General features: G+C 40.1%; 1 protein-coding gene across 1 annotated transcript in view; it reads left to right on the top strand.

Moving 5' to 3' along the window:
- Window positions 1–15,368, top strand: part of reep3b (receptor accessory protein 3b) — a 36,036-nt gene that overhangs the window by 704 nt on the left and 19,964 nt on the right. Inside the window, exon 2 of the mRNA XM_061028789.1 lies at window positions 11,764–11,836. Coding sequence (XP_060884772.1) covers window positions 11,764–11,836 — 73 coding nt within the window. The remainder of the gene's footprint in view (window positions 1–11,763; window positions 11,837–15,368) is intronic.

Here is a 15,368-nt window from a genome sequence, read left to right as displayed (position 1 = left end):
CTCTTTGTTTAAAGTATCGGTGAGGTGGAAATATTCAAGCCTAGACATGTTCATCTGTATGGGAGTGTCAGATACAGCTGTCATCTTGGAGATATTATTAGCAAGCCAGCTCTGCCCAATTTAACCTGGCAGCCATAACAATGCAAGGACACAGGAAGAAAGTATTAATTAAGTGGATTTTCATGGATTTGTTTGGTTACTGGCTACTTGTCTTCCATTATCATACTGATGTAATCCCAAGTGCAGAGGTCAGACCCTTAATAAAAGTCCATTTGACTCAGCAGCATGCCCTTTTTATTGTCTTGCCACCTCTCTTATACTTCTCTGGCTTTCTTTGGCTGTGTCTATGTTCAGGAGAAGTAGTTGCATAACTAGGTGCTAATGGAGTTTAGGAATGTAGTGAAAAGTACAGAAGGGAGTGGTGGAAAAATATCACACGCCTCTCCTCTTTCTCTCATGTTGGTTACTAAACACATTCTTTTGTAACCTCTTGTCAGACATCAGCACACATTTCAAGTCAGAGTGCAGGACCACATGACTATTTCAGTCTCCTTCTTCTCAGAACCTGTTTTTATCTTTGTACTCTAAACTCACCTTCTGCTACTTAGTGCTGCATTTTTCCAGAAAGCTATTGAACGGAATAATGTATCACAGCCATAGTTAACAAAGCAATTTGGATTCTAACAGAAAATATATCCTGAAAAATTAACACTGCAAAACTCCAATCTTAGTCATAGCAAGTGTAGATGTTTAATTTCTAGTCAGAAAAATGTAATTACTCTTAGTATAATCCACATTCAACTGATAAATCCTGATAAAAATCTTACTCCAAGATACTAAAAGCAAAAAATAAGGCCTGAAATGTTTGCAATAAGTGAACATCTCTGCCAATAAGGCAAGGTACATTTCTGAAGAAGTGTCTTGAAATTATATTCTCACTAATTTGGAAAGTAAATCTCATTTCAAGACACTCAAAAAATGCATTGGCAGACATTTGTAATTTTTATAAGCAAAGCGGTACCAGTCCCCTTTTTTTAACCGACAGCATTGTGTAATGAAGTTAATTGGTAATTTAATTATCAGGGCGTATAATGTTCAATTAATGTGATATTTTATGAAGGGAAATGTTTCAACTATTAAAGAAAATACTGACAAGGTCAGTCAAAGGAGGTGCTAATCCGTGCAGCACTATCTTAAATTGCACCGAGCTTCTTTAAAAAAAAAAAAAAAAAAAAAAAGTTCATGAACTGTACACATAGAAATTCAGATAAAAACACTCAGAGGGGAGAAAGGTAACACCTCTGTTATTAGCAGCACAGAGGTGGGGGGCCTTGGTCCCACTATTACGCCCTTGTGACATTTATATTGAAGGTGAGACATTACAGGTGCGTAATTGTGGGGCGGTGAACTGGCAATAAGAGAGAGTAGTGTGGATGCTAGGGGTAAACATTACTATAAAGTTATGCCTTAAAAAACATTTTAGTCCAGTTATAGCTGGGCGCACTCACACTAGAGCCTGTACCGTGCCTAAGCACAATTGTCCCCCTTCCCCAATCCCTTGCCGGACTGCACTCAAATTGCTTTAGACCCAACCGGGCCTGAGCACGGTTACCTCTTGTAATTATGTCATCACGTCGTAAAGGCAGACTCAGAGTCAGCACAACGGAGAACAACACGCAGAACATTGACGTTGTGTTTTATTTCGAGTTGTTTTGGGCAGATACGACCTTCTAACACTCCTGGATTTCTCAATAATGCAAGGTGGCGATAGATTGTACATCACGTTGTATACCCATGTTTCTGCTCGTGCATGAGCAACCATACCATGCAGAAGTACAACTCTTCCAACCTTGCCAGGGCCACGAAAGTGTACCGTGCTTGAGCACAGTATGGAGCACTCACACTAGTCAATCACGTTTAGTTTATTAGTCTATTTTAATCTAGGACAGTGTACAAATCGTAAAATTGCGATAAAGCAATTCAGAGGTGTCAAGGTTCACATCGGTACTCTGAAAAATTAATCTCAATAATATGGTGAGCGTCAGCAGCTGTAAAGCAAGATTTAGAAATTGAGGAGGCAGCACCGTCTTTAATTAAAATCTGAGGTGTGGAAGCATTTTGGCTTCCCCAAGACAGAAAATGAAAGAGGTGAGAAGATAACAGACAAGACAAAAACTGTGTGCAAATATTACAAGAAGACAGAGAACTACAAAAATAACACGACCAACATGATGCAGCATTTAATCCACACCACAACGAGAAGCTCCAATCATCTCCCCTTGTTGATAAAAAAAAAAACATTAAAAGGCCAAACCACACTGACAGGTGGGTCTGCAGCCCCTAAAGGAATCTTTGTCACTCATCATTTGTCTACAGTCTCATTTTGTAAAATGAATGGTGAGAGAATCGTATCGTGAGTTGAGTGAATTGTTACATCCCTAATATAAATATCTTACAACATTATGTACAGGTTTCCCTGAGATGTGAAAGGTTGTCGCGATGACACATTAATGCTGACAAGACTGGTCATTTAAAATCAATTTTTTGACTTAGCAGGTGAAAGTGCAGAAGTTTGTGCAAAGTTTCAGAATAGTTGGAAGATATTCTTTAATGACTTTGGGGGTCAAACGTGCTTGGGCAAGATAAGGATTGCCTGGTGTGAGTGCGCCCTTAGATTATGTTCTCATGGCCTTATCTCTTTTACTTGGTTGTTGCCCTGTCAGAAGTATTCACATTTTCATCAGGGGTGTCTATCGTGGTAACTTACGCCTCCTCAGTGGAGTTTAGATAATGTTATCTTTTTGTTTGCTGTAATCTGACATCAACAAATCTTGGGGGAAAGGCAGAGAGAACTGAAACTTATTTTGATTCATTCTGTACTTTCTGTGTTTACTTTCTCAAGAACAAAATTCAGCAAGAAAACCAGCCAAGGAGAACCTCGGTACAAATGGTTGTCTTTCAGTCCCCCTTTTTACCTCAACACATCTCCTTTCCATCATCCCTCTGAAGTGTGTGTCGTGCAGCAGTACAAATAGCCAGACTCTGGTTTTCAACTCAGCACTTCATGACCAGCTAATTTTAGGCGTCAGCCTGCAAGGAATGGCTTCAAGTTATTTGTCCAGCTCTTTCTCTGTGTTGGAGCCGCCCTCTTAGTGTTGACAAAGAAATGTGAGTTCTCTGCCTAAGAGTTGAACTGCCATGGATAGCACAGAAACTATTCCAGAGAATGTGGATGATTCTCACACAGCAGACATTGTTCTTTTAAATATGTAGCAGCACCATTAAAGAAGCACAGGAAGTTAATACAATCATGAGGCCCCCCCTCCCCCACCAATTTATGATGGTTTTGTTTAACCCAGAGGTTATACTTTAAGGATGTATTTGCTGTCAGACTGTTGGGTTTAATTTCACCAAATTGTGCATGTGTGAGTTGAATATTCAAACCAGTGGTTGTGTTGCACACAGTTAAAATGCTGTGTACAGTATGTCTCCTTCAGTCTGCTTGTGTCAGCAGATTAAAGAACAAGCCTTTCAAGATGAGCGGGATGCATGGTGCACGTTGACTGCCAGAGGCTCATGAGAGCTTTAATCTCCAACAACATTTTCTCAATAAGATTTTCAGATGAATGCTGGTGCTTGGATAACAGGGTGACTAGGAAGAGCGTCATGAGGAGGAGTCTTGAGCCCATTACAGATTGTGCCTCTGCAGTTGTGCTGTAGTGAAGTTCCACCATCAAGACTTCATTGAACTTAAACATGTTTCCATCCACGTAGTATTGGTGTGCCTGGGTGTGAATTCACATTGCATTATGGCATTGCTGAAGTGCGACAGGAACGGCGTGTGAGCAGTCTTATCCACCATTTCGCCTCCGTGGGTTAAACATTCCACATTCCAGCCAGTTGATTTATTGATATTTCTCGTCAAAAGATCACAACAAATAGGGTAAGCATTGAACAGTTTGAGACAAAAATGAGACACACACAAACTCATTCAACTTGCATAGATGTCAGGTAATGGAATAAATATAATTGTTAGAATATAAATCAGATGTTCCCCTCTTTTCCTACATTTGTGGCCTCTATAATGTTCATGTTCCCAGAGCTGAAAAAAGTCTTTCTGCTTGGCTTTAATGACAGTTTGTCTTTTTCCGGACTAATACAGACTTAAAGAAGGCGTCCATAGTGAAATAGCTCTCCTAGCTTAAAGAAGTCTTAAGTCCCGAAGTTTCAGATGTTTCTGTGTTTCTATGAAGTCCTCTGGATATATTACAAGCATGCAGAGTGTGATTATAGTGTTAACTGTACAGCATCTAAAATACAAGCCCTAAGAACCCAATATTTGGACATTTCTTGTTTTTAACGGCAAGCCAACTTCTGCTCGCTGTCTTTATTTAGACAGAGTGCTCTCTTTTTTTGCTCACAGAAGCTTTTGGTAAAAAATATGACTGAAGATCTTAAGTTTTTTAATATATTTGTTCTTTATCCGCGAGGTCCAGAATTCAAAAGATGTGCATAAATCATTTCACGTAGAAATATACGATGATATAGACATCGTAAAGATAAGTGTATCAAGCCATCATGTCTCAACAAAAGCTTCTCTTTCAGCTCTCCCTTTCATTTCACTTTAAACAAAATATAAACATCTGAACAAAAGAAACAAAAGATGTCACACTCACTCATTTCTCCACAAACATGCACTCACAACACAATCTCCTCAGTAGGCAATTTAGTGAGGTAACTAAATCAAATTGGGTCTCCTAAAATAACGCAGATTTTATCGTTTTAAAACGTGTGGTTTCAAAACTGGAATTCAATTTTTCAGCCTGTTTGTCTTTTGTCTGACTTGGGAAGTTTGTCAGGTCCATCTGTGTCATATTTGTCGTCATATATATGTCTCCAGAAATAAAATAAAAGCTTTTAGCTGAAGTTTGAGTTTGTGAAGGAAGTTTTAGTAACGTGGGAACATTGGGAGGGCTGTGAGCCGGGTGTAAATGATGTATGTCCTTTGTTTCCCTGTGAGGAAATACTGTGGGGATGAACAGACCTGGACCTGAACCAGTCTCATTTGCTGTAGCTGCAGTTCTCTCAACAATCCCCCCTCTGTGTTTTTAGGGGAAAAGTCATGTAATCAAATTCTTATTCCTGAAGCTCAAACCAGATGTTGGAAGCTGAAATCATTTTTCTTCTCTCCCCTCTGTCGATCCCTCCCCCTCTCCTTCTCGGTGTGTCTCTTGTTTTTTATTGCTCTTGTTCTCTCTTGCTCTCTTGTCGTCCTGTCATTCTCCTCCCTCCATCTGGTTGTTGGTGGTGTACGGTGTCAGGAAACCAGAGAAATTGACCTGGAGCCCAGAGCAGCGGCCCGTCTAAAAGCACCAGGGCTATTTTCTCAGCTGCATGCAGGCAGAGGGGGGAAGGTGTTGAAACGGGAAGAACGGGAACAGGAGGGAGAGAGGGGAAATGGAGAGTTTCTAGTTTTGGATATAGAAAAAAAGGGGCCCTGTTTCTCACAAAATTGTTTCAAGATTATTTCAGTGGACGTTCAGCTCCTTGTGTGAGCTCTGTTTAAGACGTTACTCTGAATGAGGTAAATGTACCTTTAAGCCCTTAAAAACATTAAGAAATGTCCTGAGTCCATGAAATGGAAAGGTCATTGTGGCTGATGGTTGATGAACCTGGCAGTATTACCGAGTAGTGTTAGACTTTTTCTGTCTTTTGTACTTTTAAAAACAACTGCTGCAGTAAGGTGAGCTTAATAACTGAGTAGAAGTAGGGCTGTCTCATCAGCTGTAATGCAACAGTACACAAAATGCAAAGTTTGGTTGGTACCCTGGATTTAGTCTCACAGTTTTCCATACAATGACCTCAGACTGGATTGTAAAACTGATTTATGCTGCTTCAGAAACCACAAACAAGTGTACTGCCTTCTACACACTCAAACAGTATATTGCACAACAGACTCACTGAAATATAAAAAGCTGCTTTATTTCCACAACAGTATTTGTAACACTCCATGAGACGGGGGCATCGTCAGCCTTTTTTTTTTGGCAGATTCAACATGATGAATCGGATTCGGCAGTCGTTGAGAGGAATGTCTCTGATTGGCTGTTAGGAGGTTTCATTTCTCTCCAGCTCTCGACACAGGTTCAGTAAAGCCCCTTGAGCATGCCGCTGTAGTATCCATGCTTTCACCCATTAGTGCAGTTTCTCCTTATTTGTCTCCTCCGCCTCTTCTTTTCTTTTTCCACTAAAAGACCAAGGACTGGCAACGGCAGCGCCATTTTCAACTTTTTATCAGACATTATTCTCGAAAAATGGTCTTCTCGTATTATAACAACGAACTACCGCCGCCTGCTCTGGCATGGAGAGTTATTTCCTCTCACGCATGTGCAGAACCTCTGTGGTGGTTGGCCATTGGCTGCAGTCTTTGCGGTGTGTTGTAGTGCAACTTTTTGGCTAAGACAAAGGGTGACGTGAGGCGATGCCACAGTCACCACTAGTTCTCTGCTTGGTGTGTCAGGGCCTTAAAGAGGTCATATTATGCCCTTTTTGGGGTTCATATATTTAATCTATGTACCTACTAAAGTATGTTCACAATAGCTAAAGTTCGAAAAAAATGTCTGTTTTCATGTTCTGCCGCTCCATGCACCGGCTCGCTTCTGACTCTCTCTCTAAGGCTCTGAAGTGCCCACGTTCAGAGTCCACACGTGTGCCAAGTCCGATCTGATTGGTCGGCCTGTCGGCTCTGCCGTAATTGGTCAGTCGCTCAGCACGGTTCTTGGAAATGTCACGCCCCTTTTACCATATTGGGAATGCAGCCACTTTTGCTCCGAGGGGAGCAAAAACATTAGCACCTTAGCACTACTGTGCTACCGCAGGCTACGGCATATTGTGGGCGTGCTACAGAAGTTAACGGGTCTGCAACATGAGCTGCTGGGCTTGCCACAACGAGCCAATGGGCTTAGATCAGTGATATCACACTGACAATGACGTCACACTGGCAATTTATTTCCGAGGGGGGCTAGAACCAAGCGCTACATGCAGCTAATGCTACAGCTAACAGGAGAACGTAGGAGGAGCCGCGTTTCCGCGGACTTTGAATTTTTGCACATAGATGTGCCTAAACATGCACAGGACACTTGGAAAACACACTAAAGAGCATATGAAACCAGAAACAGCATAATATGGGACCTTTTAGGGAATTCAAGTCCTCGACTTCATAATTGTTATGTAGATAGCACTTGTTGTTGTTGTTGTTCATTTATTACTGTCTTTATTTCCCTAACACCATGAAGCCAGCCTTGTGTGTGCAGGAGGTCTGTGAGTACACTCAGGCTGCAGACAAAGCTCATTCTGAGGAGCAATTGATAGACAATTACCCGCTATTATCACAGCATCAGCATCGCCCTTCATTAGATCGATTGCTAGCCAAACGCAGCCTTCAAATTATAGTGTTAGAGGAAGAGAGAAAGGGAATTTGTGTATTTGTTCTATAATTAACTTACGCTACAGACAGAGATACAAAATAAACATTAAGAGAGGCCAACCTGATATTTATGTTTCTACAACAATGCTCCAACCCCACCGTGTGCTTTGTCTGGGTTGTTGTGCAACCAGATTCTCCACTACAAACATGCAAACACACCCACAGGCCATGTCAGAGTGAAAGTAAAGCCATTCATTCACAAACTTTCATTTTCGTGTGTTTAGAAAGCTCAGTAGTATTGTTTTATACCTTAAAACACAGAAAAATTTAGTGGAAGTTACAGAATACAGCTTTGGAAGCTTTGGCAGCCTAGTTGTTTCTATAGCAACAGCAGGAAAATAAACTGCTGTGTTTGTTGGCTGTCAGCCTGCCGCTGAAGGCACTCTAGTCTGCTCAGAAGGAATATACAATGTGTGTGTTTGTAGGTTGCGGTTATCGTAAAATCCTCCACTCTTTTATCATTCAACTGTAGCTCAGTGAGTCAGCGCTCCTATTTGAGTTAAAACTATAATGGCCTTATGCTAAATGTTCATTTATTCATTCATTTCCACTTAATCGTGACCATTTGATTAAATGATCAATCTTCTGGCTATATCCTAATGTTTAATTTCAACATTTTTATTTTTATTCTCCAACAAAGTTCGTCCTCCCTTCTTTTTGGTCTTTATGTCTGGCCCCAAAACTTCTGAGAAGACCACTGTGTCAAAATATGTGGTGATGGATTCCCACACAGGGACTTGGCATGACATGTGCCGTCCACTGCATTTCAGACAATCAGCAGGAGTCACATACCGTACACACAGATTATTTATAAGTCTCAGCTCGACAGATAACAAAAAAGTACATACAAACTGCTTTTTTCTGTTTTCTTATGTGATACTGAATAGTTAACAACACTTTTCAACAACAAAGGTTTCAAAAAGATATAATGATGTTTTTAATAACAGAGGGTATCGAAAAGTACAGAAACCACAAGATAACGAGAGATAGTAGTGGGAGTCCATTCCTGTTCACAGCTCTACCAATACTGGTGTTAATCAAGTCCTTTGTTTCTCATAGAAATACAATAGTTATGTTTATGTCTCTTAAAAACCGACATAGAGCAGGGGAGTTGACAGCTATGATTTCTTGTAAATTGCACAAATACAATGGCAACCTTTTTGCACACAATTGTTGCCAATGTATTTGCAATTTTGGTAATTAAAAACAATAGACCACCCAATATTTGGTATATTATACTTTTATAGCAAGGTATCAAACCAGCTGTTTGATTTTGACTAGGATCATATCAAAGTTTGAAATTCTGGTGCCTGCATTGACATGACAACATAACAAGTCCATGCAGTTTAACAGAAGAACTATGAAAGGGTAAGTAGGATAGAGGTTAAATCTAAAGTACAACATTGAATAAGGATAGACTTCCTGCAGAAGGTGCATTTAGTTCACACATTCTTTGCTTTGTGTGTATACTTGGTGTTTGGCCCTCTTTGCACATCTGTTATTGTTTGATCACATTAAATATAGACACCTTCATACTGCAGTTTCTCCAGCTTTGAGTTGACAAGTCCTTTGTGGGCTGACAGTGACAGTGCAAAGCTGCACAGACTTTTACAGTGCTGAACACTTTTAGCATGGTGTGTCAGGTTTTCTTATATAAGTAACCAGGGGTCTTCTCTCCTCCGTCTCCCCCCAGTCTCCTCCTGATGCCAACTTAAAAACAGGGTCAGTTTAAATCCAGAAGCTCAAGTCACAACGACTTACCCTGACTTCAGAAGGAAATTTTAACAGGGTGCAAAAAAGTCTGCATCGTCAGAGTGAAAAATTTGGCCATAATTGTTTACACATACAGCAAACTGGAACCTTTCAGGAGTTCTGTGCATGTGTGAGCACACAATTCTGTCCCTATTGGTCTTGTTCCAGTTGACATCCAACAACACAAACGCCTTTCTCAAATTGCTGTCAGTTTTTCGATGATGTAAAATTATTAGAGAGTGAGGACTGTTTGGCAGCAGTTGCTGAAACATTGACCTTCCTCTACAATCAATACAACTGTTCCCAGACAGGAAGTGTTGCGTATGCATAATGGAGGTCCTCGCTTAGAGCTAAAAAAACCCAAAACCTGCCGTTATTTCTTGATGAGGTTTGTTGGTCTTTTTACAGAGAAAAGAAAAGCGTTGAGATGCTTTAAATATTGAACTTAAGTTTTAAAGTAAATGTCTTGTTTGTTTGCAGTTTGATTTTGAATTTTTCCTTTCAGTAAACTTGAATTTATCTGGAGGAGTTGATGTTTGTTTAGTAGCTTTATCACTTTCAGCCTACTGTGGTCCGTGGTGGCTAACTAACAAATGTTACACATATTAGGTGAAAAGCTGTTACATTGTAGTGCAATGTGTTGCTCACTCAGACTCACTTGGTATTAAAAAAACAAGAAATTGCAGAATATTTGGTGCTTTTATGACTTATGTTTTAAATCGCCATTGGTAACGAAACAGGTGTTATTAACGTTTACGTTTTCATATCTTAGTTTATAAATCTGGTTCTTTGACAACCCAACCTTGAATTGGAGGCAAACTAAAAACTAGTCCACATTAGACATTATTTGCTTGTAATGCATCCAGGTGGAGTAGGATTGAATGATGACAGGAGAATGTTAATAACAACTTCTCCCCCCAATGAAAAGAACAAATTCACACAACTCCAACATTTTGTGTGTGGGTTGTTTAGTGATTCTGATTTGTGATTAAATGTGGGGAAAGCTCTTGAAATCCAGCAGTTCGTCGCAGCAGTGAAGCCCTGGTATGCAGTCAGACTGTAGTCCAGCTGAACAGATCCAGATCCAGCATGCATACTAGGCAGATCTGCAAAGAACAAACTGTGCTGGCGACGTGCGGGGGGAGGAGGAGGAGGAGGAGGAGGAAGAAGGAGAATGCTAGAGAGCGGGAATGGAGGGAAGGAGTGTCAGGCTATAAATTCATCTAGTCGTTTTTCTTGCTCACTCCTCTCTCTCTCTCTCTCTCTCTCCCTCTCTCACACGCACACACACACAGTTCTGTCAGAAGAATATATGGGGTGCAGCTGAGAGCAGAGAGGTTGGACAAACTGCCCTTGTTACTGTGTGTGTCTGTGAGCGAGGGTGTGGATATTCATTCTATTGTTTGTGCGTTCATCCCCCGAGTGAGTCAGGATAAAAAAAAGAGCTCCATTGATGTCAGTAGATGTTGAACAGTTACTTTTAGTCTTACTGTGTTGTAGGTGGTCGATGCTTTATTCATAGTTGTGAAATATCCTGCATGTGAGTATAGAGATGAGGTGAAGGTGAATGATTATTATGATGTCCATGTCTACTTTAAATAAGTCTATATAAGCTCAAATAAGGGTTTTCACCGTACCAGAATTTTTAACTTTAATTTGATTCTAGTAAAAATAAAGCAGTATTAACACCGGTTTCCATGGCAATAAAAATACATGTCCTAGGCACCTCATATTAGGTAATTAATTAACATAGCGGGCCGCCCCCCTAATATAATGGTTGGGGGAAACACTGAATACTGTAGCAACATTTCAGTACTGTCTCTGTCTTTCACACGTGGCAGCTGTCTGTGAAAAACAACAGAAGATTTGAAGTCAATACTGTTAATCATTAGAATAATAGAGTCTGGCTGTTTCAAAACCTGTGGTATCGAAAGTTATCCAAATTTGACAACTAAAGTCAGGGTTGGTAATTTCCTCCAGATAATTTTTTTCAGATTCTGGTTGAAATTGTCTTTAGGTCCTGACAGACATTAATAACTCATGTTCTCTGAAAAATCAACAAAGAAAATCCGTCATCTGTATCAGTTGTCAGCCTGTAAAAACTTTCACCAATGTCTGCCACGAGGTACCAATCTGATGAACCAATCAGGCGCCTCCCTGTCTCCCTGCTCGCTCTCTACCTCATGCGTGCTCTAGCCCACACTCAAAGCATGAGCTGAAGTCCACTTGTGGAACAACAGCGCTTGTGCATGTAAGTGAGGGTGCACAGAGGGGAGGGGGTGGATGCAACTTATTGTCCAAGACAAAAGGCGACGTGAGGCGACGCCACAGTTGGTTTTCGGCGCCACTAGTTCTTTGCCGTCTACTTGGTGTGTCAGAGACTTAACAGTAATACATGTACACATCAGACCAGCACTGTTAGTGTTGAGAAAACTTCAGCTGTGTGTTTGTTTCCAAGTTTGCATAAAATAATAATTGAGTAGCTAAAAGTGTTTATTTAACATGTCCCTTGTGTGCTCTCCCTGCAGGCTGGTGTTCGGGACTCTGTATCCTGCATACAACTCTTACAAAGCTGTCAAGACCAAAAACGTCAAGGAATATGTAAGTTTATGAACATCACTCACTGCATTTACACTTAACAACACACACATGGAGATCAACCCTAACATTGACTTGATTAACTCACACAAGTGTTGGAGAATAAACCCTGGGCTGCTGCGATACCTTTTGCATTTCTCCCAACGTGGAGTAGAAAATCACAATTTTCAAATATTAAACTTACATCTCCCTCCTATTAACCCATTGATTTAGAGATGACATATATCATTTACCAAGAAGTGGCAACCTTCTAAACTAAACCAATACCTGATGTAATACCACAGGAGCTCAATTCGAGTCCTAGGCATCCAAATTTTTTTCATGTCTAGTTTTTAACTACCAAATTGCAAGTTAACTCCTGCACACCTTCTAAATTGCAGGAACATATAAGCATTGTTTTGTTACCATAACATTGCCAATGATCTGTAGTTACTTTTTAGGTTATTTCTTTCTGATGCTATCGATCATCAAATTCTGTATCTGTATATAAAAACTATAAATCCCACTGTTGCATCCACCAAAGTGTTTTGTGGATGGAAAGTTTATAGCAGCAACTTGAGTTACGAGAACATTAAATCAACTGAAGAGACAACGTGTACGAGTCTGTATAGCTGTCTGAGTTTCCGCTGGTCCTGGGTCAGAAAACAGTCCGAAAGCAAATATTTTTTTAAACATTCTGTAGTTTTGTATCGTTTTAAAACAAGTGGTGTCAAAAAGTATTTAAGTATTGAAAACGTTGACATCCTTAGAAGAGATGCACCGATTCACTTTTTGTTCCAATTGTGATTCCATTCCATTCATCATAATTAAAATAATTGTTGTTGTTGGAATTATGTCTTAGGTTACACGAGACTATAGCAAACCAGGTATTGCATTTCCTATTCCAAGAGCAAAAACATCAAATAGAAAATAAATGAATGTGAACTTTGTGCTGGCTTCACGTACAAACAGGGAGCAGCAACTGTAAGGTTTTATAAATTAAATCGTTTAAGCTAAAGTTCAAGAATTGTACTTTTGATCAGATAGAAGGAGCTGTTCCAGCTCGTCTGAACGTTGTCATGGAGACGATTTGTGGGTTCAGTCTGAATATCTTCAAAGCGAGCTGAGGATGTTTAAAGTGCCTAAAGATCTTTCTTGACTGGTGATGTAGATTGGTAATGTAAGTCTGAAATCAGATACCGGTATCAATAATATCTGATTTGATACAGATATTGAATCGGATCGGTCCCATCTTGGATCTTTAGTTAATCACTATAATATATATCTTGTGTATCATTTGTTGTTGTCTGTACATCCTTGTGTTCTTATGTCTTTATTGTAGTTTATAAACTTCTCTGGATTAATTGTCCCTAGAGTGATTAATAAAGTTGTTTGAACTGTATGAAATATTATTAATATTGGACTCAACAAGGCCTTTCTTTTTGTACAGAAGCATGTTGTTAATGTCTATATGCGTAAAGTGTTGTGATAGATCCAGCATAAGAGGTTGGCCGGTATGTTTATGGCCCTGCCGGGCAGCTACATTTAATCTCTATGTGCACTCAGTGGGTTGGCAAAGGAAAACCGTGGTAAAATTAAATAGTGGGTGTGTGTGTGGGTGTGGGTGTGGGTGTGGGTGTGGGTGTGTCTGTGTGTCTGTCAGTTCAGGGACAAGCTCTTGCATGTGAAAGTAAGCTGCCTCTCATTTTTCTGAGCCGTCTCAGTGTGTCGATGATGACGATCTCCTGTAATAGAGCTCTTTTGCGGCCTATGAGATATAATTTGTGTTTTTTTGTGCTGCATTTTAATGAAGGTATTCATGCCCTGAAACTACTACAATGGAAAATTTGCAAACTATTTCCTTCAAGTAAAAAATTTAACGTGGATTCAGGTTCTTAATATATCTGCTCCTTTTGTGTTTTTAATGTTTGTTACATGTTGTTTTGTATGTTTGTTTTTTTTCTTGATCATTGATTGAAGTCACAGCATGTGAGTTGAGCTGACGCACTGCATTGGGATGGGTGTCTTAACATGCATATAGATGTAAGGACCTGGATGGGTTTTCTTTCTGGAGCTGGGTGATGTAACTAATGTGACTGAGTCTGAAATCCTAGTCCAGTGAGTTAGTTAAACATTCCCTCTCTCTCTCAAGCACACGCACACGCACACACACACACACACTCTCACACACACACACACGCTTTGAGCTTCTTTTCTCTTTATCTTCTTCTATCTGCTCCTGCTGCTTGATCTCTGCTCAAACTGATTCTCAGGTCAGTTTCTTTGTTGCTTTAATTGTACGACTTTGTAAAGTTAAATCAATTTCTTTTATCACTGACTGTAGGGCGAGGAATAGACACTACATGCCATTGTTGCAATCTTTTTCTTGTAGCATAGCTTAAGGTATGTCTGGAGAAAATGTATTTAACTGTAGCAGGGACGTCCTGTTCCACACACGCATAAATTGGTGGTTAAAGGTCAGTGTTACCTTTTTTTTAATCCATCAATGAGAAGAATTTCATCCAGGGTCAATCTGGGGGCATTTGGGCTACCCCCCCCTCTCTCTACCACTCATGCACCTGTCTATTCTGCTCTAATGAGAAGAGACTACTGACAATCACATGCTCTGCAGATAGACACAGGGGGGAGAGGGAGATGTTCTTTGGTATTTCGTCTCTCCAGTAAAGGATTGTGGTTTGATCTTTGCTGTGTCATGAGGCCAACTCTTCCCCTGTTTTTACACGTTACATTTCCCTTTCCCTGCAACATGAATAATATCTGATGGAAGTCACCTGCAACTTGACTGCAACAATGAGTATCTTCACACATGCACACATTTTTGTGATGTGAGCTACATGTGTAACCCAAACTTTACCCAGACTCTTTCAAGTCCTCGAATCAAAGTTCAGAGTGAAGTTAGGATGAGCTTATGGGTGAAATCAGCAAGAATCATTCCAAAAGGATGTTTATATCCTGTTACTAGTGAGCGAACGGTGCAATACTCTCATGTGATTAACTGAGAATATGATCAACTTAAGTCTTGCAAACTGTTCACAGTGAAGTTAAAACACTGATACACACACATACAGGATGTACTGTATATATTTCCAAAAATGATCCTGAATCCTAAATACTAAAATAGAATCTTAAATGTCTGAATTAGATTAAACAACCATCGTGAACCATCATTTGTTGCATTGAGTTGAAATTTGCTGTTGTGACCCGCAACAAATCTACAGAGAAAATTTCACGTGTATTCACTGTCAGAGCTGTCGGTGCATGAAAATGCTTAAATAGTTTTGAATCATGACCCTCCTAATAATTATAATGTCTGCATTTCACTCTGCCACAGAGTATCTGCCTGATCTAAATTCAGTCATCTGTCCAACATGTTTGTATAAACACACCCAGCTGGAGTATAAACACGTCCTTATGTGTCCGCTGTCCCTGTGTGTTCTGGACTTCATCCAGGCTGCTGTGAGGATGAAGGTTCAACATTACAGAAACAACTGCACAACATCTCATTCCCCACAGGGAAACAACGTCCCGCAAGTAA

Source organism: Labrus mixtus, chromosome 21 (genome assembly GCF_963584025.1).
Source record: "Labrus mixtus chromosome 21, fLabMix1.1, whole genome shotgun sequence".
Classification (NCBI taxonomy): Eukaryota; Metazoa; Chordata; class Actinopteri; order Labriformes; family Labridae; genus Labrus; species Labrus mixtus.
This window is presented reverse-complemented; position numbering and strand designations above follow the sequence as displayed.